At 36.6% G+C, this 27,941-nt stretch overlaps 1 protein-coding gene across 1 annotated transcript in view; it reads left to right on the top strand.

Moving 5' to 3' along the window:
* The window catches only part of CDIN1 (CDAN1 interacting nuclease 1), a 117,669-nt gene that overhangs the window by 5,368 nt on the left and 84,360 nt on the right, over positions 1-27,941 (top strand). The window contains exons 2-5 of the mRNA XM_088529292.1: positions 19,924-19,969; positions 20,855-20,919; positions 24,023-24,083; positions 27,225-27,297. Of these exons, the coding sequence (XP_088385418.1) occupies positions 19,924-19,969; positions 20,855-20,919; positions 24,023-24,083; positions 27,225-27,297 (245 nt within the window). The remainder of the gene's footprint in view (positions 1-19,923; positions 19,970-20,854; positions 20,920-24,022; positions 24,084-27,224; positions 27,298-27,941) is intronic.

The following is a 27,941-nucleotide window of genomic DNA, read 5'->3' as shown; positions in this document are numbered from 1 at the left end:
TCACAACTTCTGGGTGTGTATGAGAGTTCTCTGTCAGGCTCCAGCTCACCTCCTGATATATTAAATCTTACGTGCGTGATTTTCCCTCTTGGTCTCCAAATCCTACCCGAAAAAAATGTCCACCTTTATTTAACAGTTTTAAGTTAATACAGCTAGGAAGCTACATCCAGGCTTTTGTTCTGGTAAACTACTGAGCCCTAAATGGTTGGAGTGGCAAGGAGGAAGGTAGAAGTGCTTCTTTCCTCCCCCTTTCCCTCGTCATCTTTGTTTCTTTATTTTCTGTCCATTTCTGGGTTCTGGTTCTTGCTGCTAATGCATCCTGGAGGCTGAGTGAAGGTGGAAGGAGAATTCCCTGTCTTTGTTCCCCAGGAAGGAGGGCTGACAGGGAAGCCAAGGGCAGCTGGCTGGCGGGGTGTCTTCGAGAGCCCTGGCCTCAGCTCAGGTATATTCTGTCGGGAAACCTCTGCGCCCGGTGGGCGACCTGTCAGCTACGCTCTCTTCTCTCGGGGAAGACTCTGAGCACAGCAGAGCTCACATAATTCTCGTCAGCTTCCTCACCACCCCTGCGCTTCACAAGAGTAGGTTAATTGTTTTGGAAAGCAGAGGAACTCGACTGTTTTTCTTTACTCTGCCAACATATTCATCTAGTAAGTCTCATTTAGAAGCTGCCTTTGTGCCCATGGTGGCTAGAAACTTTTATTCCTCAAAAACAAAAATTACATAAAGACATAATTTAAGCTCCCTCTGCTTTTCTATGTTCTTAGCTACTTAATAATGAAATAGACTTATGTACTGCCTGTATAAACCATTGCATTGATTTCACTAGATGAACTGATGAGGGACAGGAAAGTGGACATTGGTGGGAAATGCAGAGATGTGCAGAGACTAAAAAGGTCATCGGTAAATTTCCGCGTTGTCCATTTTGACACAGCAAATACTTTGCACTGGGTTTAGATCATCTGGGTCACAGAGCTGTGGCAGCTATGCAAACAATAAAGTCCATAAGGCTTTGTATTTTTTTCTTTTATCTGTTCGACTTCAGAGTAAACCAAGTTTTATACTGCTGTTTGTTGTTGTCCATTATGTGTAACAAAAATCTAATATGATTTAAACTTTATTGTCTACCTGAACCTACATTTAACCTCACAGATAAGCACACTGATAGCAAGAGGTGAGAAGGAGGGCTTAGCTAGTTACTGGGAAAGCAAATGAACAATATAGAATATTTCAGGAAAGACTCACAATAAAATGTATATTCAAAGTAATCTTAAAATGAGGTAAACCTTTAGTATATAAAGTAATTATCTGAGTTCTTTCATTTTGGAAAGCTACTGCTACTATTTGAAGCATTGTTATGAAATCTACTGTAGGATGTTACATTTCTTGTAGGGCAGTCCAGAATAGGATACTGCTTTTCAGTTTTCATTGCAAACACCCTTGTCCAAGCCTCAAAGGAGTTATAACTGTTTGGGTTTGCTATGTTATTCTAAAAAGCTGTTTGCTCATGCTGTGACCATGAATATAAGGGAAAATAATTCTTATCCATAATACAAAGCATTGCACCACAAAAATTGACTAAATCAGCATATAACTGGACTAACTTTGTCCTTCCATTATTCTTTAGATTAAAAATGAAACCAAGAAATTTATTTTTTAAATAGCTACTGGCAGCAGAAGAAGCTTTCAGAACAGAGCAGGAAGAGTAATTTTGCCTGCTATTTGGGTCCTTCAGTAACAATAGTTAGGATTTAGAAGGAAATTCTAGGTGTGTGGATGCCATCTGGACTTGTTTGGCAAGGTTTTTTGTTGTTGTTTGCTTGTGAACTTTACTATTAACTAAAAAGTAGATTATATGTATGGCTAAGCATGTGCCAAGGTGAGATTTAATTCGGAGGGAAGGACACTGTTTTCTGAAACACTAATTTTCTGTTACAATTTTTAAAAGCATAATCCTTCTTTTCCTTACAAGCATTCCCACATAAATTGTCCAATCTAGTAGAATGCAAAGTTATTTTCAAAGTTAGGCTTGAAATCTGCAATGAAAATTAAGGTTTTACTTTACGATTCTTGAATACCGATAAAGGGGGAGATCTTTTCCTTCTCTCTCTTTTTTTTTTTTCCCCTTGCAGTATGGGAGATGCTATCATATGGCAGTACAGATCTTAATAAACCCTGTTTTTTTTATACCTGTGAAATTCGTATTGAATGAGTAAAGGGAAAGCCCTTTTGGCCTTGAATGTCTTATACAAACCATGTACAAGTCAATCCAAAATCCTCTGAAGATGGGATGGTAAAATACTACCAGTGAAGGAGGCCTCTGAAGCAAATGTGCAAATTAGTTCCTCTAATTAGAAAATACACTCTGGATTTGTTATTGCTGTGGCTTAGGTGTTTTTGTTCAAAACACAAGAAAGAAAAAATCCTTCCATATGTCAAAGTTCAGAGGTGGTCTTGGTAACATATACATTATTGTGCTTCTTCATAAAGCTTTGTTTGTTTATACTTGTTGTCACTTCACAAATTACATGGTTGTGATAATTACTAGTAGAATAGGAATGTAAGTCTTGCAGGACTGTTGTGTCTGAAGTGTTTCATCCTGAAGCAAGCTTGGTGTCATCAGAGACAAACAGATGTCTATAGATTTACAGGGCAGATTATAGTGGTTGTTAAGAACGAAATGGAAGGTTTAATGCTGACCATATGTGCATTTTAATTGACTCATGGATTTGGGGATACCATTATACTCATTCTGCTTGTACTTAAGGACAGTAAAGGTAAAAAAATGGTAATTCTTGATTGTCTTTCAGAAACAATTACTTACTCTATCACTCTTTTGAAGTCTAGAAACAACTCCAGGATAGAGCTTTATGAGTACAGGGGCTTTGGTACACCAGAGTGAAAAATATTTTATTCATGTGTTGCTTTTTGGACAGTCATATTCTGAGCTATATTACAATGATACAATAAATTGTTGAATACACTGTCTGCTGAATATGACCTCACCATGAAAAATTTGATGCATTAGAGTAGGAAAGGTTGGAATATATCAACCTTAGCTGACAGGGGACTTTGAATTTTGACCTAACGCAGATGACCTTTGTGTGCAATAAAAGTGAGCTTAATCTCCGGGTCAAGGTTGAGGTGAATGGTAGGGCAATGTGGATTGGTTTGTGCTGGCTGTGGCTGGATCACACCTTGCAAGCAAAAAGAAAAAAAAAAAAAAACTAGACCAAGGCATTTTAGAGTAGCCAAATGCATATTTACCCAAAGTTTACCCATAGCTGTTGTACCACGTTAAGACACCTGATTCTTCAGCAGCTGTACACTCATTCATTTGAAGTTTCAACATAAAGTGTGAGGTACATATATTCTGCTCCCATAGATCATTGAATAGGAAAGCTAAATAATATTTCTCCTTTAGTATGTAGGGAGGAAAAAAGACTGCCAGATACCTTGCCTTGCTATGAAAAAAAAGGAGAAATCTAGAAGCTTTATTTCTTTGACAGCAAACCTGCCTTTGGAACGTTGAAGTTTATTCCTAAGTGGCTTATCCATTTAGGAGGAACACAATTAAAAGAGCTTTGATATGTTTCACTAGGCAAATACAAAGAAACGGGTCCTTTTGAGTGCTCCCTTGCTATAAAAGGTATTTGATCAAAGACACTCAGTTACAAAATGTTTGGGGGACTGTCTAGGTTACATAATAAAGACATATAGATGAATTTAAATTTAAAAAAATAGTGTTTTATAGTAGTCACAAACAAAAATTGTCTTTTTAACCAGCTGATGTTCAAGGAGTGCTATTTTACTAATACATTAATGGTATATGCCCAGAACACACAGATAACAGTGGTTAGTGGTGGTGGAAGGAGGAGGTGGGGGAGGGAGTTCTCTTTAAATCAGCCAGGGAGGGAAAAAAAAAAAAAAAAGTTTGAGACTAATGGAAGGAACCTCTACTCCTTTAATAGAGCCTGCAAAATATATTCTCCAGGACTGATCAGCTCTGAAGGCTCTGGAGGTTTGATGATTGGAATGGCAGGAAATCACGCTTTCAGGACATAACGAATTGACTAGGCCATCCATCATTTGTTAGCATGCGCTGAAACGCCGGGTTTGTGTGCAGAGGTCTGTGATTTAGTAAATACTTGGGAGATGAATAGAGCTTACACACAAGGGAAGATATTGCTGTCCTTCAGCAGCCTTAGACACAGATCCCTGCTGAGAAGGCCGTCTGACAGCAGCTCATCAGTAACCGGCCTGTCACAGTCAGTGATGCCCACCAGCCATCCCCAGTATATTAAATGCATTTTTAATATCTGCTTCAGTAGATTTAATGAAGAAAATTTAGTTTCCATACTCTGATCACTGCTTCCTCAAGTGTTTTAAAGCATTGACCGTAGCACTTCCGAGAAAAGAACAGTGCTAGTACCTGAAGTAGTTGATTGAAAATGAAAGTGAAACAAAATGCAAACAGAAGTGTCATTAGCCAAACAATTTCCTTAAAGCTAAACAGGAACGTTTGGAAAAGCCAGTAAATGGTGCCTTGCTATAGAGGTGCAGCCCAGCACCGGAGGAACGGTGCTAGGCAAGGTGTGTGCAAGAGCTCTGCTTAGTGAGACTGGGCTTGCAAGGAGTCCCAGCACTTCCTAAGCGTCCAGATTTCCATGCCAGAGTCTGATTGTCCTTCTCCCTGGCTTACAGTATCTTGAGGGGATGACGAGTGTAGAGAGCCAGAATTGAACAGGTCACATTTTTAATAATTCTGCAAAGTAACATTGGTTTTGTTCAGCTTTAGGCTTTTTTTGTGAAGGGTGCTGTTGATAAAAATCATTTGAGCGTTTCATGACATTGTTTAAACTGATCTGGCGAAAACATCGAGACAAGGTAAGACACACTGGAGAGTAAAACTTTTGCTATTTTTGTAACTCAGAAGGCTCACCGAGGCTCGTACAATACTGACATTCTGCTTTTGTTTTGTATTCGTCAATACTGACATTCTCCTTAAAGTATTTTAAGGACTTTTTAAACACTTTGTGCCAGATGATATGATCTCTTGCTCTCTGTATTCATTCATTGTTGTTTGAATTTTCTGGGAGTTTTCAGGGAAACTTCTCTTTATATAAAGGCAAATATATAGGTTTCCATTCTCTAATGAACTGTAGGGCTTGTAGTATTTTCTTGAAAACAGCAAAACATCTATTGCCAGCATCTATTTTCAACATTCACTTCCTGAGCTTTTTTCCCTCTGGAATCCAGTCTGTGTTCAGGCAGAAGAACAGGGAACTGCAGAATGAGACCTATAAATTTGATTCTTTTATGTGTCAAAACAGTAATGTATTAAATGCATATTATTATAAAAATTTAAGATGTGTCTTAAACGCTTACATTTTTATAACACATGGCAATATTAAATAATACATTTTCTTGTTAGCATCTGTTTGCTGTCATTGTTGGCAGGAACCTACGATTTATTACTTAAATTAATGACCACAACCATTTTAGTTCTGATATATGCCCCTAAGCTTATCACATCACTTAATAAAATAAAGTACATGCTTCTCTTAGAGTCATTTTGTAATTGTTTTTTTGTTTAAGTTTCCAGTCCAGTGAAATACCATAATATTTGTTTGCAATGTGAAAATCTCAGAAATTTGAATTATATTTCACACTGAGAGAAGTAATAGTAAGGATTGATTTCAGTAAGAGTATGGAATACAGTAAGTGTTCCTACTAAAATTGTCTTCTAAGACAAGCCTGATAGTGTATAGTCACCAAAAAGACCAACAGCATTAGAAAAGGACTGTAAAATAGTGGTGTATGTTCTTCAAACACAGCAATGGTTAAAAGTCTTGTTTATTTGTTTGTTTAATGAACTGATGCTGGAAAAGTAGATGGCAGCCTCGCATTGGCATGCTGGATTTCATGCTTTCTCTTTGGTTTTCAGCTCGTGCTTCATGGACTCCTTTTTGTTTATGGACTTCAAATGAGGATTCCAAGTAAATGAGCTGGATGTCAACAGGCTTAAATTTGCCAAGCAGGAATCTGCTTCTATTGTGGGAAACGTATTGTCTGTGAATCCTATAGGTTGAAAACTTTTGTTTTGTCACCAGTGACAACGTTTTTATTGATCTTAGTGTGTTTTTTCATCAGCAGTTTTTAATTCTAGACCTTAACGTTTTAAATATGTCAATGATATGGATGGGATACATTACCCTCTCCAGTGCACACTCCAGAGCATCCAGGACTCTGACTGATCATGACTGTCCTGTTGCATTATGCTGGAGATTTCTTAAATTTGAATCCAGTGCTTTATCTCTCTCATCTGGGTAGGAGGATGCTGTCCAGCCGAGGTAGTGTAATGGAGCTTCAAGTCAGGATATGGTGCTGAAAACAACTTTGGTGTTTGGGTGGATGTTCTCTGTTTGCATATCTGCAAGCTCTTGGAAGCATTTGATAGCACGGATTCCCAGATACCTCCAGGAAGCTTCAGCAGAGAACAAAAATGCCCCAAAATAGCACTTGTCCTTCTTCCACAGAAAGCAGGATATTTCTCTGAGCAAGGCCTGTGTGATACCAAAGGCAATCTTTCATATAAGATACACGCCTATGTGAAACTTCTCAAAAATAATAGGACAGCATAAAAAGCATGACCAAGGTAGAGGTAACATTTCTGTGAATAAAGGGGTTTTCACCTGAATTAGTATAAAGGGTTTTTTTCTGGAATTCCTCCTTGTTCCTAAAGATAGCTGTAGTGATGCCATGTATTTCTCCATTCCCATTTGTGCCTGGCTAGGAGATTGCAGAACTTCCTACCAATCCACTGTTGCTCCTGGAAAGCTCCAATATTTTATTGCAACACTTTAGTGCAATGCAGATGTGTATTATGAGGCTGCAAGTGGTGCAAAGTGCAGTAACTAATGGCCAGAGCTTGAGAGTAGGTTCCTACAAATGAAAGGACTATTGAACACTAGCCATTTTCAGCCTATATATAAAATGCATGTTGTCAAGCTAGCAGGCCTTCACTTTTTAACGCCGATAAGCTATATATCTTTCTCTACAAGCTCATTATCTTGAGCAGATAATATAGAAAAAGATTAAAAAATAACCCATAAAGTAAATTTCTGTTTCTTTCAGAGCTTAAATACAAATGTTTGTTTTGAGTGATTGGCAGATATTCCAATTGGCCAAGCAAGATCGGTTCCAAATACACTGTTAAATGACTTCATTGCGTTGAGTGATCTGACACAGAAATATGGTTTTCTTTATCCTGTTGTTAGAAACAGAAGTGTTTAGTTATTGACCAAAAAGAGAAGTTTTTATCTCATTTGTGTTGGGTTCCTTTGACATCGGTGATAAGGGAGGAAAAAAGAAAATGGTGCTTCACTGGATAACTACATTGCTTCAGTCTAACTTTTTTTCTAATCATATCTATCTGTTCAGTATGTCCTATAAATTTAGCTTATTTTTCCAAATGGAAATCCCTTTGGTGACCCAGGAACTACTATCCAGAAGGTTCCCGCTCATGCGTTTTTTAAAAAATCTATTTGATGTGACGGTCAAAATCAGTCTTACACATTATTGTTTTTGTGATAGGAACTTTATAGATGGAGAATTTTGTCCATTTGCCTAGCTGTAGTTACTTGCATTTCCAACATCTTATGTCTCAAGAATTTAAAAATATTATTCAAATGTTTCAGCTTTTCTGTAGATAATAATATCCTTCTATGTGCACTGGTTTGTGGGATTTTTTTCTTCAGCATTTATAGCACATTGATCGTTGGCTTCAGTTAATTTTGTAATTTTTAGCTTTTCAGTCTCTTCATCAAGGATAAATGTGTCACTGGAACTTTGGATCAGGATGTTTACTGAAATAACTTTCTAAAATTATTAAAATATGCAGTAGAAATCAAAGTGTTTAGTTTAATGTGCTTCTGAATATTAAATGTAACTAAAATACTACATAGACGTGAAACCATTTGTTATATTTTAGCATTTGAAGCAATAGCTCTGTAAACCTTAACCTTGTAATTTTGCAAGTTCCACTTTATCATGTAGCTGTAAAAGGTAATCAAAATAAATCATGGAAGATGAAGAAATATTTTCTAGGGCTTTCTGTGTGCTTTTAGAAGTGGAGCTTGATCCATGAAATTTTAGTAAGCATATTAAATAATACAATATGATGTGCAACGTGTCAGGTCTGATAAATTATTTTGTATAGGACATTTATACAACATATGGTGAGCTGCTATGTGAACAGCTTAATGACTAAATTATGTTAATCTTTCTTGCCATATTTACTTTTCATTTTTTAAAAAATGGCGTTTTCAGCTTTTTATTTTACTTTTTTGATCGGGGTAGATATAAGAAAGGTGTAGGTCATCTCAGAGAAGCTGTGACAGTGATCCAAGGTTCCTCAGCTGTGCAGTGCACATAACACAGATGTTGGGAGAGTCATCTGTCAGCTATGCCTCTCCTATGGAGTTAAAGTTCTAGAGGGAAAAGAATTCGACACAGTGCTGTCACTGTTACATTTTCACAATAGAAGAGCATGCAAATATTCAACCTCCTGCTTAGCAGTAGTGCCCTGTCTAATGTCTGTGCTGGTTAGAATAAAAAAATAGTGGGTGCATCTAGGGCTCATAGATCTGACAAAGGTCATGCTATGCTGGGCATTTGAATTGGAAATTGTCTGGACTTAGATTTTATAAAGCTCCCACTGTTGTCGGGGAAAATTTCAGCAGGGTTTTGTCCCTGGAGAGGCCTCTTAGGCCCTTTTCTGTCCTATGAATGAATTTAGATGTGAGGGTTTCTCCTGCCTTAAAACTGTTAAGTTCATTTTGCATACATCCCCAGAGAGAAAAACTGGCAGATGCTTTTGTCTTGGAAGTGTTTAAAAGAAAACTGCAGAACAGGAACAAGGGAGAGAAGGGGCCCTGCGTGGAGTCCCAGAACATTTTGGAAATGGCCAATATGCAGTTTTCATCAGTACTAAGGCGGGGCGCAATATGGTGCCTGGCGCTCACTGGGGAATATGAATGTTGATTAAGCATCCTCCCAGGCTTTGAAATCCTGAAAGCGGTGTCAGAATAATGGATGTTGAGCAAATGTCAAGCATTTGTTAATTTCTCTGTTATTTGGAGTTTATCTACCATGATCAATCAAATAAACTAGTGCTTCTCTGTTGTGGCATGTGTCATTGATATGGTGATTAGGTGGCTAGAGAGGCCTTCTGCCTTTTTCACAGGTAACGGTTTACTTGCAAGCAGCCCTAACTTTAAGATTGGTTGCTGGTTGGTTTAGTGGAGAGCAGTACATTAACAAAGTACCTTAAGGTGCCACGAGAAAATGGCATTTGCACGTTTGCTCTGCTGAAAATTCAGTTCAGTCTGCTTTTCCGTTCTGGGCTGTTGCGCTTCTAAATGAAAGTTGAAAGAAGTTTTTTATTTTTAAAAGAAGATATTTGAAAAAAAAAGGGTATCTGAACATTTCTATTTTTCCACCCCAAATCAGTATTAAATTATGGATTATCTTGCTTCTCCCCCCCAAAATTTATTGCCTTCTATAAAACAAGTCTTGACATCCCTACTTTTGCTTGGGGAATGGATTCAGATGCCCTTTACTTACAAGTGGACAGGGTGGATCTTTCACTGTTTTGTAAGCATGCACGTTATTTTCTAGGGATATCTCAGAGGAAGTTGTTAGTTACTGAGTATCATACACAAGTATAAACAGTCCAATTCAAAATATTTTTCTTCTCTGGCTTCTCAATTTCCACTCGCTCCTTATATCCTAGTCCTGCTAATTTGTCCTATCTTAGATGTTTTATAATATATCAAGGCTGGATATTTAAATGTAGAAAAATGCCACCAATAACAACAACAGCAAACTGAAATAATCTGAAGAAAAAAATGGCCTATGTTGCTTTATTATATGTAAAAAAAAAAAAAAAAAAAAACTTTAAAATGGGAGAGGACAGTTTGGGGGGGTTTTGTTACTTGCTTTGTTTGTTTGGGGGCTTTTTTTTTTTGAAAAGACCCCTAAGGATGTTATGTGTCAAGTTTCATTAAATTTTAGTGGAGTTTAGTTACTCTGTTCTCACAGACTTTTCATGAGAAGTCTAGTCCTTATATGCCTCAATGTAAAGACAGCAATGTATATTTTTATTATGTTTTTGACAACTCCCAGAAATTTAAGACGTGTCGGTGAGTCATGCCATATGACTAGATGCATATTGAGATCATCCTCAGTTTATTTTAACACAGAGCAAATGTTTGATGTTGAACTAGTTTTCCTCCTTCCTTGGTTTCCATCCGTTACTCACTTGCCAGGGCTTCCAAGACCGATCCAGTAGTTTGGTGTTTAATGGCGGTGCTGTGATCTGGTGAATCCAGTGGTTGTTCATAGCAGAGATGATTGGGCTTCTCTAGTGCCTGGAACAGTTGTTGTGCTGGAAACCCAACCTTTTCTGCTCCTTTGACAATGCCGAAGCAAAGCATATGGCCATTGTACTGGTTTCCCCCCCCAAAAAAAATAAACCTCAGGGAAGAAGAGACAGAGAAAGGGAAAAAAAGATGATTGTAGGGGTGGAAAAGAAGATTAGAGAAGTCTCAAGATAGAATTATGATTCCCTCTTGTCACATATTCCCTCCGTGTTGTCTGTGAGTGAATGCAGTTGTCACAATTCTAGGCAGACAAAAAAAATGCTCAAAAACTGCTAGTTCAGAAGGAAATCCAGTAATTCCCTCTTTGCAGATTCTGCCATGTTCCCTTTGGGAAGTAAATAGTGAGATTAAATTAGTGTATTCCGTCTATAGCACAATAAGTTATACCTTTGGGACAGAAAGTGGACATTCTATATATCAACATTTCTGGTGTAATACCTGGTAGATACAAGGCAAAGCTCTGTCAGCTAGGTAGGTGAACATTATACTGTTTTATTTTTTAATACATGCAGCTTTAAAATGATAAACTTAAGTACATTATTTAGGATTTAAGACTAAAAATGTCAAGTTGAGGAGCTATAGATGAGTTCATTAGTTGCCTGAATTCTGTATGTTTCTCAAAAGTGGAATTTAAGATGTTTCTTTACATTTAAATTCTTTAAATTATATCCTCCATGGGTTACGTTAATAATATTCTGCCTTTGTGTGTGTGTGTGTGTGTGTGTGTGTGTGTGTGAAATTAACACTTCTGATTTGATTACCAGAAGTTTATTTGACTTGAGGTGCTCAGTTTTGCCCTACAAATAACTGTGCAACAGTGTGTGTGCTTGACACGTGATGCATGCAAATGCTAAATACAGTAGCAGCATGAGGCAAGTGTCATTAACAGTAATTTATGTAATGAAAGCCACCTGGCTGTCTTCATAATTAATTGCTTGTAAATAATAAATTTAAATATAATTTATAGTTTTCTAAATTTGATTATATATTTTTAACAGCAAATTGTTTAAGGGTGTTTGGGGATTTATTTAGTTTTGAATTGGCACAGATAACGCTTTTTACATACAGACTCATTTTTTAAACATAAACTGAACAGTCTAATTATCTTTGAACTGCCATTTACTAACATAAAGAATTTTCTAAAATTAAATGTATAAATTTATGGTTTCCCCCTCTGCGCTTCAGCACAACGCAAGATTTTAGTTTTAAAAACTAGTCTTGACAACTTGTTCCATAATCTGATTTTTTTTTTGTAGGGAGTAGAAGGGAGAAGGGAAAGTAGGATAGATAAATGAGGCAAAATGAGGCATATGAGAACACAAAGTGAATGTATCAAATATTTCTTGCTTGTAATAGCCTACCTTATAAGTGAATGTTGTTTTAACATACAGACCTTGACCCTATCACGAGGACGGGTACGAAAGGTGAGATGATGAATCACTGTGTTAAACTGCCTTAACTACGTGGTGAGGCGCAGGGTAACTGTGCGCTAGGTGCACGTTTCTGTGAACAACTCTCATCCGAAAATGGGGACTTTTGTGCATCTTTACCTAATGCTCTTCCATTTCGATTGCGGTCTTAAGAGGAAGAGTTCAAACTTTTCAAACGTGTTTTTATATATCCTTAACTGAATTAAATAGAATTTGATTACGGATGGCGTACATTTAAATACAACCAAAACACGTGCAGCAGCTTACTTGTCTGCCTCTGATATGGTGTGTTCTGCCTCCGTTTGGGATATGTTCACTGGTACTGTATTTGCATATTTAGAAACCTTTTCCTTGCTAAGAAATTTTACATTAAATAGATGAGAGAATGGACATAGATCGCCTGCTCGTATGTTATCACAGAAAATGACTAAGTTGAAGGTAGGAGGCCAAACTCTGCTTATAGACTCCCCATCACTTCCCTTTTGTCAAGGGGCTCCCGGCTGAATCACCACAGTGTACCAGAGTTGTTCTATTTTGTGCAAGTTGTGAAGTTTTTAAAGCTATGGAATCCTCATGCTAGAATATTTATCTGAGAATTTGTACAATGTTTTACATCAATACTGTATTCTCAACTCTCTCGGGCTGGGTATTTTTACTTGAATATCCATTTTTCTGTGTTACACCTGCAGTTTTCCCAGCTTGAAAATTAAACCATTAAAAAATAGTTTAATATACTCGTGGAAGAGGCTTTGTGTGAAGCATTAATGAAAGAGTAATTATTTCCAAGGGTCTTGTAAGTATGCATTGGACATTTAGGTATGTTTCAAACATTCATACAACAAGCACAGCACTGTTTAACTCTGAAATACACTATTAGAGTAGCATATCAGGCAAATTACTGTCTATTTTCTATACTTGCTTACTAAGATGGTAAGACCAGCAAGTAGTTTGTTTTCAAATGGAAACATCACTCATCTGTTCCTGTGTTTTCAGCTTCCATTTTTAATTGCGATATCCCTTGTTGTTTATCCGCTCGCGTAGTGCTCTTTCACTCACCACGTGCGTGTATGTGCAACTGCCAAACTCGCATTTTTCTTACTACTGCTCTTTTCTTCTCATCTTGGGGGGCTTGATCAGAAATACTTTGTAACAATTAGATATTACCTATTTTGGGTTTGAATTGCTGCTGCCCAAAGTTAGTTTTTGTGGTGTGGATAAAAGAAGATGGAAATTAGTCCTGCAGGAATGGTAGCATTATTTTGTGATCATTGTCCTTATTAATAATTTGTATTCACCTCCGTTTTTTATTTTCTTTACATGTCTCATACAGATTGTTCACAGTCTGCAGTTGCCTGAAAATATATTGGCCATTACAAAAGACACCAAAAAAATGAGATGTCTGCAGGAAGAATTGGTGCCCTGTTCTTAAAGGAACTTCTAAGTCTTTCTAAATGAAAAATCATTCGAACAGTATCTAATACTGGCAATTTTCCTCTGTCTGCTGCTAGAACTTATTGGCCAACCAGGTCAGACATTATTAAAGTTCAAGTGGCCCAGTGGGAAAAGTAATGGCCTTCTGCTACTATGAATTTTAAATGCTGCCATTTCTATGTATTGCACCATCATCTGTTCTTGCACATCACTAAATTGTATAGAAGTTGCGAGACCAACTGGTGTCAAGGTCATAGAAGTGATGACTCTTCTCAAGTAGCCTTCTCAGAGCTCTGTCATACAGCTATCCCCATAACCCTGCATATAGGCAGCAAAGTTGTATGCACATGCATGCATTTAACCTTCTTGTTATTATTGCGTCGTGTAACTTGAAAAGCAGGAAGTATTTTTTGCTCAGAGTCTTTATTTTTGGCTTGTACAAACTTAGTCTGCCCTACTTGAAAGTATGAAGTCTGCTTTATTTGATGCAGCAAGACTTTTTAGTAAGTGTTTCATATTTAGAAGCGCTTTATAAAACTTCTTTTGAAAAGAGCTGTCATACAGTTTAATGAACTTGATATGACTGGGCTTGAATTCTGTCTTGATTTTACATTGAATGACACTCATTCTGAAATAAGCCTATCAGCCATACAGCCAGTTCTTTTTGTTATTTATGTATATTTATAATTTTATTATATTTGTAATGGGAATATTTTGCCAACAGCATTGTCTTGGTTTTCCTATTAGCAAAGCACTAGCTACTGATGATGTTTCATTGTGTGGAAGGCTGCTTACACAGTCTATAAAGCTGCTTTTGCAACCCAAACTTGAACCAGTAGCTGGAAAGCTTGAAGACTGGAATATGTCTGTTTTAGTGAAGCTGCAGTGTTGTAGCTAAAGCCTTTAGTATGTGACTGAGTTACTCCTGTTCAAACCCTTAATTTAGAAACATATATTGATTTAGTTTAAATTGGTAATTCTCTCACTTCCAATAAATCAATGTTAGATTTGTGAATGATAAAGTACAAATGTGTACCAAGACAATAATTTTGTTAATTTTGCATTTTCTGCCTGTATCTGTGGGAAAGACTTTAGTATTAAAAGCTAGAGTGAAAAGAGATCAAAGCCATAACTTTGTGACTTTCCCTCCCTCATTTCTTGCTCTTCAGTGCTTACATGTGGATCAGCGCAGCAGTTCTCAGGTTCTGCTAGGTCTCTGTTATGCCTGAGCCTTGCTAGGGCCCTACCTCGTGTGGGACCATTCAGAGTCTCAAGAAGCTTTTTTCCCAACCTGATGTACCTGACACTTGAAAGAAATTCCGAGAATTAACTGATTGTGTGCTCCTGTCACGGAAGAAGTTCACTATCAGACTGATGTCAGTTGATTTGCAGGCATAACTTCATTGCTCGTTAGCCTACATCCTGCAGCTCTGGGAAGCCACAGGAGCTGCACACATCTGTGCATGTGTTGCACATTTGAGCTGATGCTGCAAGATCTGTTTGAATTCTGTTATTGACAGAGGTTTTGGAAATCAAGAGAGGACTGGTTAGCATGTGATGAGCAATATGGAAACACAGCTTTCTTCAGCAGTCCCTGTGCCAAAGTGTTCACAGTCCAGAAGATGGACTAAAAGGTTGTTCAGGTTTGTCTCAAGTGTTTGATATAATTGAAAAAACGTATTTTACACACACATTCTAGCATCCTTAGAATAGCTATGAGGATTCCCTTTCCAGTCTGAGATATTTAATTTAGTTAGATACATGTATTTTTTTCCCTCACACAGATTTTTATTCCAGCATAGCAGTACCAACAGTTCTAACCCTAAGTTGTACTATTTGTATTTTAAAGATCAATATCACATTCTCCCCATACCTGAATTCCTACAGTAGCTGAGGTGCACTGTTGTATGTGCTTTGAAGACAATATTTGACACTGTTGTCTTGACATTTTAGACATAATGACTTCTGAATTTTGGAAATGCAGCCTTTTCCATTTCCTGTGTTTGTGTTTTTGCCTCCAAGGTGAGGTTTTTTATCCTTTATGTGTATTATCTTAATGAGTGGAATGATCCATTTTGTAAAAGGGAAGCAGTGTTCTTTGTAGATTTCATTTATTAAAAAGAAAACATGAGACTAATTTTATGTTCTTTTTTTTTTTCAATTTGTCACATGAAAACACTTTTTTCCCCCTAATACTTTATTGTTGTCTCATGATGCACTTCACCTTCTCCCAGCTTGTCTCCAGTTGTGTGAACAGTTACTAGATTAAATACCACGGTTCATATTTACTCTTGATGCTTCTTACAGATCTCTCCAGATACTCTTCCTTTGCACCATGGCAAAACAGATGAAATGCAAAGCTGAATTTTTACTCTCTCAATCTTAGGCAGCAAATGGAGAGTTAACGACTGACAAAAGAAATTTTTGCTATTTTAAAATTAAGGGATGAAACAAAAAGAAATTGTTTTTCTACCTAGAATTTTATTTTTCTTAGAAATATCAGAAAACAAAGTAAAGAAGCATAAGTTTTATCCCTAAAAGGATACTTACTTGAAAGATCTTAGGATAGTGTAATAGTCGCTGAAATCATCATATTTGTTTTTTCCCTTTTTTGGGCTATTTTTTCTCTTTTTTTGGCTCTTGGGGATTAAGAGATTAAGTTGGACAACACCCCAAATCTGGGATAGATGTGCAGGAGTGCTCTGTTGAGAAGGCAATCTGATACAAAAGGAATCTTTAGGTCTTGTTGGCTGCTCCTTGGCCAGAGCTTTTCATCAGACCTAGTTACGAAGCACTGCCCTCAGCATATTATCTATTACTAGTTTTAAATACACATACTCTCTGAGAAAAAATATGTCAGAATACTGTCTAGTGATGTTAACCAGTAGAAGAAATTTCCCTGCCCTCTTCCAAATTAACATACATAGTAAGTGACCAAAAGGCATGTTGTATATCCAGCACCAGACTCGCAATTGTCTTTTTAGCCTGTTCTGATCAGCCTTGCGCATCCCATTCTAAGTGTGAATGGAGTTCAGTATCTACAGTGCTATGCTTTGTATTAAAGCAATCTTTTATGCTGTTACAACATTTGGAGCCCAGAAATAATATTTCATTTTTTAAAAAAAAATGAGCTATATTCTTTAAACAAGATTTGGGAATCTCCAAGTGCTGGGTAGTTTTTAGGTTTCAGACTTCGTGCCGAAATTCAGTGCTATAGACAAGTACATGAGGCTTGCAGATGGATGTGTGCCACCAGCGTCAACACAGAGCAAGGTAAATATTGGTTCATTCTGGATGCTGTCGTATAGGAAAAAGAGAGTATTTCAAGAGCAAGTCTGGTAGCTTTGAACAGAGGCCTGGGAGTTGGATCCAGTAGCATCTGGGATTGCGGAAGAAAATGTTTCCATGAAAGTATTTCCTAGAGAATTTAGGAGGAAAGCTTCTTGTTTTCTTGGAAAATACATTCAGTTCTTTTTGAGATGGTTAACAAGTTAATTCATTGATTATTTAAAGAAGGCAGCACACAGGTATATTTTTGTTTTTTTTGTTTAAAAAAAAATCAACAAATCTATACTTTGCTTCCATAGTCAGTGTTGGACAAAAGAGCCCACTTGAAACAAATCAATATACTCTATTCCTACCCTTCCTGTGAGCCATTCCATATGTGGCTCAGTGAAGTTTATCCTTTAAGAGGTGGTAATACGTCACTGAAGAAGTTGTATAAAAGCTGTTTTCACTGGCATGAACATAAGATATTTTTTGTGAGATGTCTTGGCTATATTAATCTATGAGCCTTCTTGCAACTTTGAAATCATGTACAGAAGAAGCATTAGGGGAAGGAGGGGCCTCTAGGAATTTGGTAGCTTCTGTAGAAGTCATAATAATTTACATATCAGTATCCCCAACTACCAGTATCAGCTGTTGTGATCATTTCTTTTCATGCCACATCTTGCAATGTCAGTGCCTACCCATGGCTAGTGTCTAGTTGCACAGGACCAACTTTTCCAGCCCTTTCTGAACCCTCAGGTGTTTCAGTTTTGCTGAAACAAAAGTCACTGGCATCCTGTGATAGATAGTTCAACTCTGCTTTGGGCGCTGTCCCACTTTGCCAGGAAATTAGCTACTGTGGCAAGAAAACAACTTGGAAATAAGTGATTCTGGGGGTAAATGGGGAAGCTATGTCCTTCCAGAAGGTCCTTCCAGTACATGTTCTGTATTCACATACACCAGGAAAAATCTTTGGCATTTGGCACCTTATTTGCCTCCGTTTCCTCATTTCTGGCTTTTCTGATACTAATTTTTCTTTCCTCAAGTCAATTCAAAATGCTTGTCCAGAATAGGTCAGCCAGGCATAGTCTGTGCTTACCCATGGATTTTCCTGTACCATCACTTTCTGAATCTGTCCATGAGCTGCATCAAAGTGAAATTCCTAGTTTTGAGGATTCTTTCTTTCTTTTTCTTTCTTTCTTTCTTTCTTTCTTTCTTTCTGTCCTTCTTTCAGTCTTTCTTTCTTTCAGTCTTTTAATATAAAATCCTGGGTGGGTTTTTTGGCTTATGTCACACTCCTAAATCATCTTCAGTTACTTTCCCATTTCTCCGCAGGATATGTTTGTGCTTTTATTAACGTTCTATCCATATTGTCCTTCAAAAATCTAGTTAAATGCTGTCGGGTTTCGTTTTCTCAAATCTCTCCTCCATATTCAGTTCTACCATTATGACCATGTAAATCTGCCAGATAATTATAGATACGTGGAGAGCCATTAGGGGGCCATATGTATCCTTCTTATTTATAGCTTGCAGATTTTTTAAAATAAATCAACCTGAAATAACTTAGCCTTGCATATATATATCTATGTACACACTGTGAAGTATATAATTTTTATTTTTCCTTTGTTCACCTTCTGATTATTTCATGTGCATGGAATGACTCCTCGTAATTGGATATTGCCCCTTTTGGGCACACATCTTCTGTTCTGGACTCTGTGTCAAATGATATATATTGCAAAATATTTTAAATGTTGCCTATATAGAAAAGCTTTTTCTTTCTTTCTTTTTGTAATCCGTTAGTTTTGCAAAATCTGTATGTTAGTAGAATGGATTATATTGCTATCATTTTTTTCTTTAATTTTTACGGTTTTAGCAGTCAGGGAGTACGCAGGGTGGATACTCTTGGGCTTCAGATCGTGGAGATCAAAGCTGAGGGCACTGCTGCAGAATTCAGCCTTGTGGCAGAGACACTGGAAACATGGACAGGGAAGCAAAATACCCCAAACTAATCAGCGCTCTATATAGTACTGGATTAATCTTGTTTCGTTGCTGTTAATGCTTCAATTAGTTTAGAGGAAACTGGTTTTGTACTCTGTTGCGTGGGCATACCTTCTGTTTAACCTTAAAGAAAACTTTAGTCGTTTGGTGCCTCAGTTTTTCCTTTTCAGAAAGGGAGTGTGGTTTCCCTACCTTAAAGTAGTGCTTCTGAGGTGTGAAAATTACAAGGAAAAGGGTCATGTAAGTGTGTAGAGAACATTCACTTTTATAGTAGTCGTAAATAATGGGATGTGATACGCAAATATGATGCAATACAGATGTTAAACTCACATACAAGAAAGCTAACTGAAGAGCAGGACTCCTGACATTGCTGAATATTTAAACTACCTGTGTTGTGCCTAGGTAGGTGCATCCATGAAAGGGAAAATGTTAATTATTCATTGTGCTTTGCTGTACCATAAAACTGGATTTATTGAGACTATAATTTGTTCATGTTGCATCTCGTAGGAAAATATATCAGAAGTAATTAATTGTATTCAGGATGTGATGTGGTAGATCTATCCACAGAGGACAATTGAAAACAGTAGCAGCGTGGTATTGATTGCCTTTTAGGAGGAAAAAAAATCTTGTCCCATTTCTAAATGTTAACAATTCAGAGAGAAAAAATTCCCACTTGGGAAAAATGTTTTCCAGGTTGCTTCATTGCCAGGTGTTTGACATTGAGTCGAGCCTTAGATGAATGAAGCTTATGGCAGCTTTTGGAAATGACCGACTCTGGGGAATCTCGGCTTCCTGCTGTGAAAGTTTCTATTTTCAAAGCACATCAGTTTCAGTGGGAATGTTCCAGTGGTCCCATATGCTACTTCTGACAGAGAGCAAAGTTTTTACCCTGAATATGAGACAGCTACTGAAGAGGTTCCCTTGCTGCTAACAAAATGAATTTCAATATGTTGCCAATGAGCGAGCGGCATGTCCCAACTGCTAATGGAATTTAACTCCATCAATTATTAATGGAAATTCTGCTTTGTTTTCCTTTTGCCTTTTCCCTTTTAACTCCGCTACCTGCTACTGATAAGACTTTGTGGGTTCCGAAGCCGAAAAAGAATCACCCAAACAATGTGCTGGTTTGCTTTGAAACTCTTGCTATATTTTCCTCCCCTCCCTCGTGCGCTCTCTCCTTGACCTAGCAGCAGGAAGCCTTTGTCTGAGGTGTTCATCTGGAACAACTTTTCCACACTTGTTTTCATGTTCTGTTAGATTACAGGGCAGCAGGCCTACCTTTGAAGCTCCCTTCTCTTTTGTTTCTTTGCAGTGCACTCCAGTAATTAACTTTGTCCTTCTTTTATTTGTTCCAGTCAATCGCAGTCCACTCTGCTGAGCATCTTCTCCCAGGAGTACCAGGTTAGAAGTTTTCTCCTTTGTGAGGCTTGACAGGTGCCTAATTGAATGATGAATGTCCCTTTATTTCTTTGTAATTGAACTGCCAGCTTTCTGATTGGTTTGGAGGATGTTCCCTTTTCCACATCAAGCACCGCCTGAGTCTCAGTGGATGGCTGCCAAGCCTACCCATCCATCTGTCTAATAACATCTAGCCTTTGCTTATTTGGTGGACCTGTAATAAATTATGCTAAACCATTATTATTCTGACAATAATAATTTCCCTGTGTTGCGTGGTTCCATGTGCTAAATGTTTGCTGACTTGCACTGTCAGTGCCGCTTTCCATTGCTGACAGAGATGATGATAAATGACCATAGCCGGAGTGGCAGAAGGCAAGAGAGGCAGAAAATGGAGTCATTTATCATGGGATGACAGGTGTCAGTCAAGTGGCAAGTCTCTATGGAATTACTTTTTGTAGTTTTTCAAATAAGTTGTTTTTAAGCAATGTTCTTCCTGGTTAAAAATGCCAATTGAATTGTAAAACCAGAGTGTACCAGACTTAGATGGAATTGAATTGAGGGAAAATTAATACAAAGGTTGAAAGGGAGAACAAGTTTTTCCTTGCCCTCTGCAGCCTTCAGTAAACTTATTTAGATTCAATTCTTGTGACCTTACTGGCTTTTACATATATGGTACATTGCAGTACAGTCTAAAGACATTCAATTCAATAGGTAGAGTAAACGCCATTTCTGCCTAGATTTCAAAAAATAGATTTGGGTTTATAGATCAAAGTGTGGCTAAGAAACATGTGTTTGGACAGTCATGATTTTCGTGTTTTAATCTGTGATACATTTGTAAGACTCTTGGTTTGTTTTTCTTTCTTTATTTTTTTTCCTTTTGTTTTCCAGAAACAAGTGAAGAGAACACATGCCAAGCATCACACTGCTGAGGCTGTTGAAACTTACTACCAAAGGTATGACCTCCCCACGCCAGGAAAGCGCAGCATCATAACTGCCAATTTTTATGATGATTGTGAGTAAATTAGCTTACTAGGCTAGTTTTCTGCAAGTATAGATCAGCTGTTTGGGGTGAGATCTACAGAAAGGCTCCACTAAAGAGGTTTTTCAGTGAAAAGGCAGAAATTTGCAACTTCGTTCAGTCTGATTAGGAGGGAGGTTTACGTCAAGATAAGAAAATATTATTCCTTACAGTGCATGTCATAAAATTCATTATATATTGCCTATCGTTTGTAATCTCAGCATTTCTATGTCAAGACTAATATTGATGATAAATTCCTTAAAGTGAGAGAGCTTGCTTTGTTGCAGTTGCTTGTGTTTTCTTAAATAATGTTTGTGTTACATTACAAAAAGTTGCATATTAAATTAGTGTTTTGCCAGTTAAAGCATTAATTATTAGATCACTACTCTTTTATCAACAAAAGTGTCAGAAATAGCTTTTAAGGAGGAATGAAAGTCTTTAATGTCATTTTACAGCATTTTACAATTGTATGCATCTTCAACTAATAAATTATAATTGCCGCACCTTATGGTTTGTCTGTTAGTTCTATAGGCTTTTCTTAAAATATAGCAGTGACATAATTGGGGCATGCTGATAACAGATAGATATATGCAATTAAAGACTGTAGACTGACATATCTGAAGAGCTCCCATGGCAAGTGATAACCATGCTTGCGATTATAGGTGTCTGGTTTATGCTTAATATTAATCTTTATGAATTAGAAAAATAAGCAAAAAGCCTTCATTTGTAAACAATTAACTACTCTCAATGATTCCACAGAGTCATATATTGAAAACCTAAGGACAATTTGATTATATTAGACACCAGTGTAGAAAATACCGTGTTGTAGTGCTTTGGGGCTTGCTTTTCATTTCTTGCCAGATGTATTGCTGTATTAAAAAAAAAAATTGAGTCTCGTTGTACTTTTTCCAGTATTGATGCTTTCTAGGAAGAATATTGGTTTAAAAATTTGTTGTGATAATGGTCGCGTATAAGCAATACTATTTAATTGCTTTTCACTTGTACAGTTTTAGTGAAGTAAGCTATGCCAGCTGTAACTGCTAAATAAATAACTCTTTTCTTAGAACCCATGTAAACTCCTCAAACTTCTTTTTTTGATAAATGTATTACTGGTTCCAAGAACTTAAACCCAAAACCTGGAACCAAATTTTGCTTTATGCAATAGCTGTGCGGGTGTCAGTTAAGGTTGTAGGTATGATTAAGTTTGGCTCACATCAGGTAGAAAGATTTGGTCTCCTGTCCCCTTCTGTGCTGTCTGAAGTATGATGGAAGTACATAACTAATGCATTATGTATGAAGCTGTATGGTTGTGATAGGAAAAATTCTTTATGCTATTTCTAGGAATTTCATATTGCAGATGCACTAACATGGCTGAATAAAATGCACATGTTTTAAAATCAGTTATGTTCTGGTTAATAGTTAGAAAACTCATCTCCATCCTGTTTTAGTAGATTTACTATGTAGTATGTTATGTAAGTTACAGGGGCAGACTACTTGAGTCAGAAGCCAGTCTGACATGCTACAAGCATAAACATGACAAACACATCTCCTGCACTGCTCTTTCCTAGCATCCATCCTGCAGCTGCAAACTTTCCATGTGTTTGGCATGCTGCTTCCTCCTCCACGCAAGCAGATTAGAGCGCTTCTGCTGCTTTTCCACATCCCAAACTCTGCCTGTTTGGAAAGGGTCGTTTCCAAGCACAGTTGAGTGAGTCTTCTCTACTGAGACTTGTCCTAGATTTGGGCAAACACAGAGGCAACTTCCCAGAAAAATCAGCAAGCTTTTCAGAATGAGCTTGCCATCAACACGTGAAGCCTGTCAGCCCGTAATGGACTGCCAGTAGCATTAGAAATACCTGACAGTAAATTACTCCTTTGCAAGCTGTAGCTTTGGTGTTTAATCAGCTAGATGCCTGTTTTGGAACGTTAGTGTCAAGTAAATCTCCCTGCTTATTTTTTTCATGAACTCTCATTTTTTTCCCACCAATGTAAGTTTTCAAGTGTTTCAGTATCAATGAGGCATCTTGTTTTGTGTTGTTTTACATATTATGGAATATATTTTACAGTAGTAATATTTAGTCATTGAGCCTTAGAATAAATAGAAAACAGCAAGCCTTCTCTGGGAAGAGTTATATGTAAATGGTGTTGCACCCATTTCACAGAAAGGTAAAAATGAGAAAAAAAATGTAATACCCCTGGAAAATGAGCAGGAGAGTGGCTTCAGTGGATGGATACTGATAGAGCTAAGAGGACTATGCTCCTAAAGATGTCATGCTTGCTGTGCTTGCTATATGGTTAACAGCTTGCTGTATGGCTGTGGATAGGATAAACGAACAGGCTCCGGTGTTGGTAGCTGTTGTTCTTTTACAGATGGCTACAAAGCACAAAGTGACTTCCAGTAAAAGAGCTTCTTCCCTTCAACTCCTGAAAGCATGTGTTAAGACTTTAAGCCATTGTAACTGATAGAATAGTGACTTTCCCCTTCCTAGAATTCTAAATAGTTCTTTTAGCTCTTTAAAGTAATAATTTGATTTTTAAACTCAGTGAAGCAAGTCTTTATTGTTTAAACTGCCTAGTTGATAACACCTGTGATTAAATTTGCAATTTTAGGTTTCTATGCATAGTAATGAATGGAATATGTGGTGACGTATGCCTATGTAGTTGATGAAGACCATGTGTAACCCCCAAATTTTTCTGTGAATAACAGGGATTTCTTGCCTGTTATGCATCTTGAAATAATGAAGTTATGATTATTTGTGCGGCACTAAGCCAAAATAATTGAAATGTTTTCTTAATTTATTTGCTATGGTTTTATCAATGACTTAATTTAGATTGATATATCTTGCAGATGACTGGGAAGCAACCCTGGATAACCTGGATAATTAGTGATTGTTTAAAATATTCATTTCTCAGAAGATTTCCTATTAAATACTGTACCAGAGTATTTTCCCCCAAGTGAGAGATTCACTAGAGATACTTGTGTGTATAGGCTGGTCTTTTCTTGCCACTGCAGAATTTCTTAGCTTTGTCTTGTCTAGGTACCTGAATGGGGTGATGAAAAATGCAGCGGCCCCTGTGTTGCTGGAGCTGGCCAATGAGGTAATCAGCTGTACTTTTTTCTTTAATCTTCCAGTATAAAACCTAAGGGGCATATCTATAGTGACTTCACGGAGAAATGTAATTAAGCTAAAAAAAATGGTTTCAAGGCACATTAGACATTTAAAATTGTTCCCCAGTCTGTTAGTACTTACAATAATTAGACAAAGAGCCCCATTTATTAATAAATCAGTTAATGTAATTAGTCTCTTAACTTCAAGGCAAATGTGTAAGAGACTCTGTGAATTTGTATTTTGCAGGAAATTTTGGAGAAACCGAGTAACATAAGTACTCTTTACCACACTGATTTATTAAAAAATCCCACAATGATTAAAGGGAGTTATTAGGTTTACTTTTTGCTGTTGCCGCCTCCTTGTTTTTAAATAGTAGGATTTTAGATCAGTACAGTTACCATTAAAGTATGACACTACTCTATTGATGATCTATTTATTGATGATGTTTATCAACCAGAGTAGAAATCTGCTTTGGGATACAAGTTGTTATTTGCATCCAAAAGTGCTCTCTAAAGAAGATGTAAAAGTTTGTTATAGTGACCATGAGCATTCTAGAAAAGAAATGATGAAATATCTATCCCTTAAAGTCTGCAATATTTATTTACAATAATAATGGCAATATGATATCTGGTACAAGTTGGAACTGCTTATGCAATCCTCAGAGGGATAGAATGAAATGTATGCTGTTTTGTGATGCATCTTAATAGAAAGTATGGGAGGAAGGCAGAAAATGAGTGTTTGCATTAAAAATGATATGGCACTGTGAACATTGTGTTGCAATAGCAGCAAGTTCTACATGTTATATTAGTGAGAAAGAATGGTTTCTCTCTCATGTACAGTCCTGCAGCCAGCAAATGAGTGATTGCCTATCAACTGTTAGAAGATTTTAATGGTCTATGAAGTGTCTACATATCCTCATCATACAGTTAACATAGAATAAAGGATTTATTTCCTACTAGTGGCAATGCATGGCCTTTTATAGTTTCTGAAAATAAGTCTTTAAGTATATTCTATTCTCAGGATTTTACATGAAGAAGTACTTATTAAGAATTTAGACAGACAACACAATTCATGATATATAATGCCATATTGCATGGGAATGGTCATAAAAATATTTCCAGCACAAAGTAATGTATCTGTTACTGATTCTTGTTTGTGTATTTTTCTACCCACGATGTTCCCGGTGATTTAGAGATGATGTGTATAATCTAACTCCAGTGAACATATCTTTGTTTATATTATACTAATGTTTCTTTGCAATTCAGATCGAAGATTTCTGCAGTTCAGAAATAAATAAAAATTAAATTGGAGAGAAAGGGAAGATATTTAAAGAACTTATCTGCTTCTGACTTCATAGTTTTAGGTATATAAGAAAGGCAGTGCATTTTGTGACTACTGCCTAATGCATTAGGGAAATGTGGCAATAACCAGCACCAGATTACTGCTTCCAAACAATCAAGCTGCCATTTTTATATGATACTTAATATCTAAATGACGTACTCTTGCATCTGCTGACAATTGATGTGATGGTAATGCTTTATGAGTCAATATATATTTAATCAGTGGAAACTGTAAAAATTGATGAGAAATATATAACATACGTGCATTACAGTGTGTAGCAGCTTTGTTAAATAGGACCAGCTCCGTATTATTGTCTTTTGAGTTTGTTTGGATTTTTTTGAGGATATGTGATACTACTTTTAAATTTTATTGGAAATTTCATTTGCCAACTTTGTCACAGTGTATAGGTAGTGCAAAAGGACTAAAATAAATCTCATTTTGTTACATAGGAATAATAAAATTAGTCATTGTTCTCTTCATACAAATATTTTCAAGTGAGATTTGAAGCCCTATGAATTTTACTTACATTCTGAATTCTGACATGAAGCATGATGGCCCTATTTTAAAGAAAGATGGACACATGATTAATATGAAAATTAGGGAGATGCAAGTACCTGAACTAATAAGGTAGTCCTTATTCAGCCTGGACTACCTTCAGTAATTTCACCATTTTTCATGTGTCAGCTCTGATGTGGGTTCCTGGAAATAAGCAGCTCTGTGCAAAGCATTTCTCTCTACTTGGGGAATTTAAGGGCATCCAAGTACATACTTATTTGGAAAAAAAATGTATATGCAACTGAAGCAAGCCTTTTTTGTTTAGCCACTAAATCACAATAAAATTTTTGTATGAATATTGAACCTGAAACCTGTCAAGAAAAATTCATTGTGATAATACATGAGAAAGGTTTACTATCTCGTAGTTAAAGTAGTGATTCAACAAAGTAGTGGTATAATGATATCTAAAAGTCTATTGTCATTTCAAGTAGAATTACATGTTATATTTTCCATAAATATATAAAAAAATAAAATAAAAGAATAACTTAGATGAAAAGGAAAGCATAAATTCTAAAGAAAGTATGATCGAGCCAAAAATACAAATGCATCTCTTGGATCTGCTACTTCTGCTCTGCAAAACTGAGGAAGTTCTACTGATGGTATCAAGCATATATAGTACTTGATGGGTGCCATATTTATATGTAAAGATGCCACTTCTTTTCCTTGACAGGTAGCCTTACAGAAAGGGACCTATTGCCACCATTTGCAAACAGGAGTTCCAATACAAAATATATGTTAATTTCTATTACATACAGTATATACTATAATTAATATTTTAAGTTATTATCTCCATGTTTTTTACTTAGAATATTAACATGGTCATGTTATTAACTTCTAATAAATTAAGATTGACTTGTCCATTTCCTAATGGACTTATTTCGCTTGCATCTATTCTAAGGGCAAACATTAAAACAATGTAAACATAGATACTTCGTCTGTGTAGTGTGTGAAAAGAGGCTCAGATCAGCATATTTAATTTTTCCATGGTGAGAAGGGAAAATGGTGTTACATTTTTTTGCACAAATACACGAAAGTGTTATGTTTTCACATGAATTTTGGTTTTCTATCGTGGATTGTCACTCCATATTTGATACAAATAGTTGAGCTTAATACTTCAGAAAATCTGGTAATGTTTGATATGATGCACTTTATTTAAAATCTACAAAAAAAAAATTCATTCTGACAAAATGTATGCCTAAATATATTTGCCTTTTTTTATTTCTGTTATGGTAAGGTGGACTTTGCACCATCCTTGATGGCTCGCATTGTGTTAGAAAGGTTTCTACAAGAGCAAGAGCAAGCAGCACGTAAGTGACTTTCTTGTTTCTTTCTTACGTATTTTCTAAGTTTTGGATTTTTTTTTTTTGTCTTAGCTTTTCTCCTGCCAATACCATAAAAGTAATTAACGCAGCATTGTGAGTGAACTAATGAGGGCCACATTTTAAGGCTGGTGTCTTGAGCAGCTAGTGACAGTTAAACTCTATGTAAAAAGACCACCCACAATTTAATACTAGCTAGATGAATGCTTCCTTTTTTCTGCTTTAGATTTTCAGAATATCTATCCTTTCAGAAAAATGAAATGTATGGGGCTCATGGTACACTTAAATATTTAAAGGTATGCATTTTAGGAGTCAGTAATTACCAAGAATAAGCCTTAAAAAAAAAACTAAGCCACTTTTTAATTCTGCATTGGAGAAGTATTGCTGCTAAAGGCAAACGTGAGTTAAACTGGTCTGAGTACAAGGGAAAAAATGAAAGAAAAGAAAAGAATAGAGCTACAGGAGGAGGTTCAAGCCTAAATTAATTTGCCACTGAAAAAATACATTTTGTTATTTTCTCTGTGTCAACTGCATGATTAAAACCGGCTGTTAAGTGAGCTCTGGGGATGTGCTCGTAAAAGATTTATGAGTAATATTCAATGTGATATTCAAAGTGAGTCATGAATATCAGG

The sequence above is a fragment of the Tinamus guttatus genome, unplaced genomic scaffold (genome assembly GCF_059628265.1).
Source record: "Tinamus guttatus ecotype Peru unplaced genomic scaffold, ASM5962826v1 Tinamus_guttatus_pri_ptg000327l, whole genome shotgun sequence".
In the NCBI taxonomy this organism is placed as follows: domain Eukaryota; kingdom Metazoa; phylum Chordata; class Aves; order Tinamiformes; family Tinamidae; genus Tinamus; species Tinamus guttatus.
The sequence above is the reverse complement of the archived record's forward strand: the minus strand, read 5'-3'. Positions and strand labels throughout refer to the sequence as shown.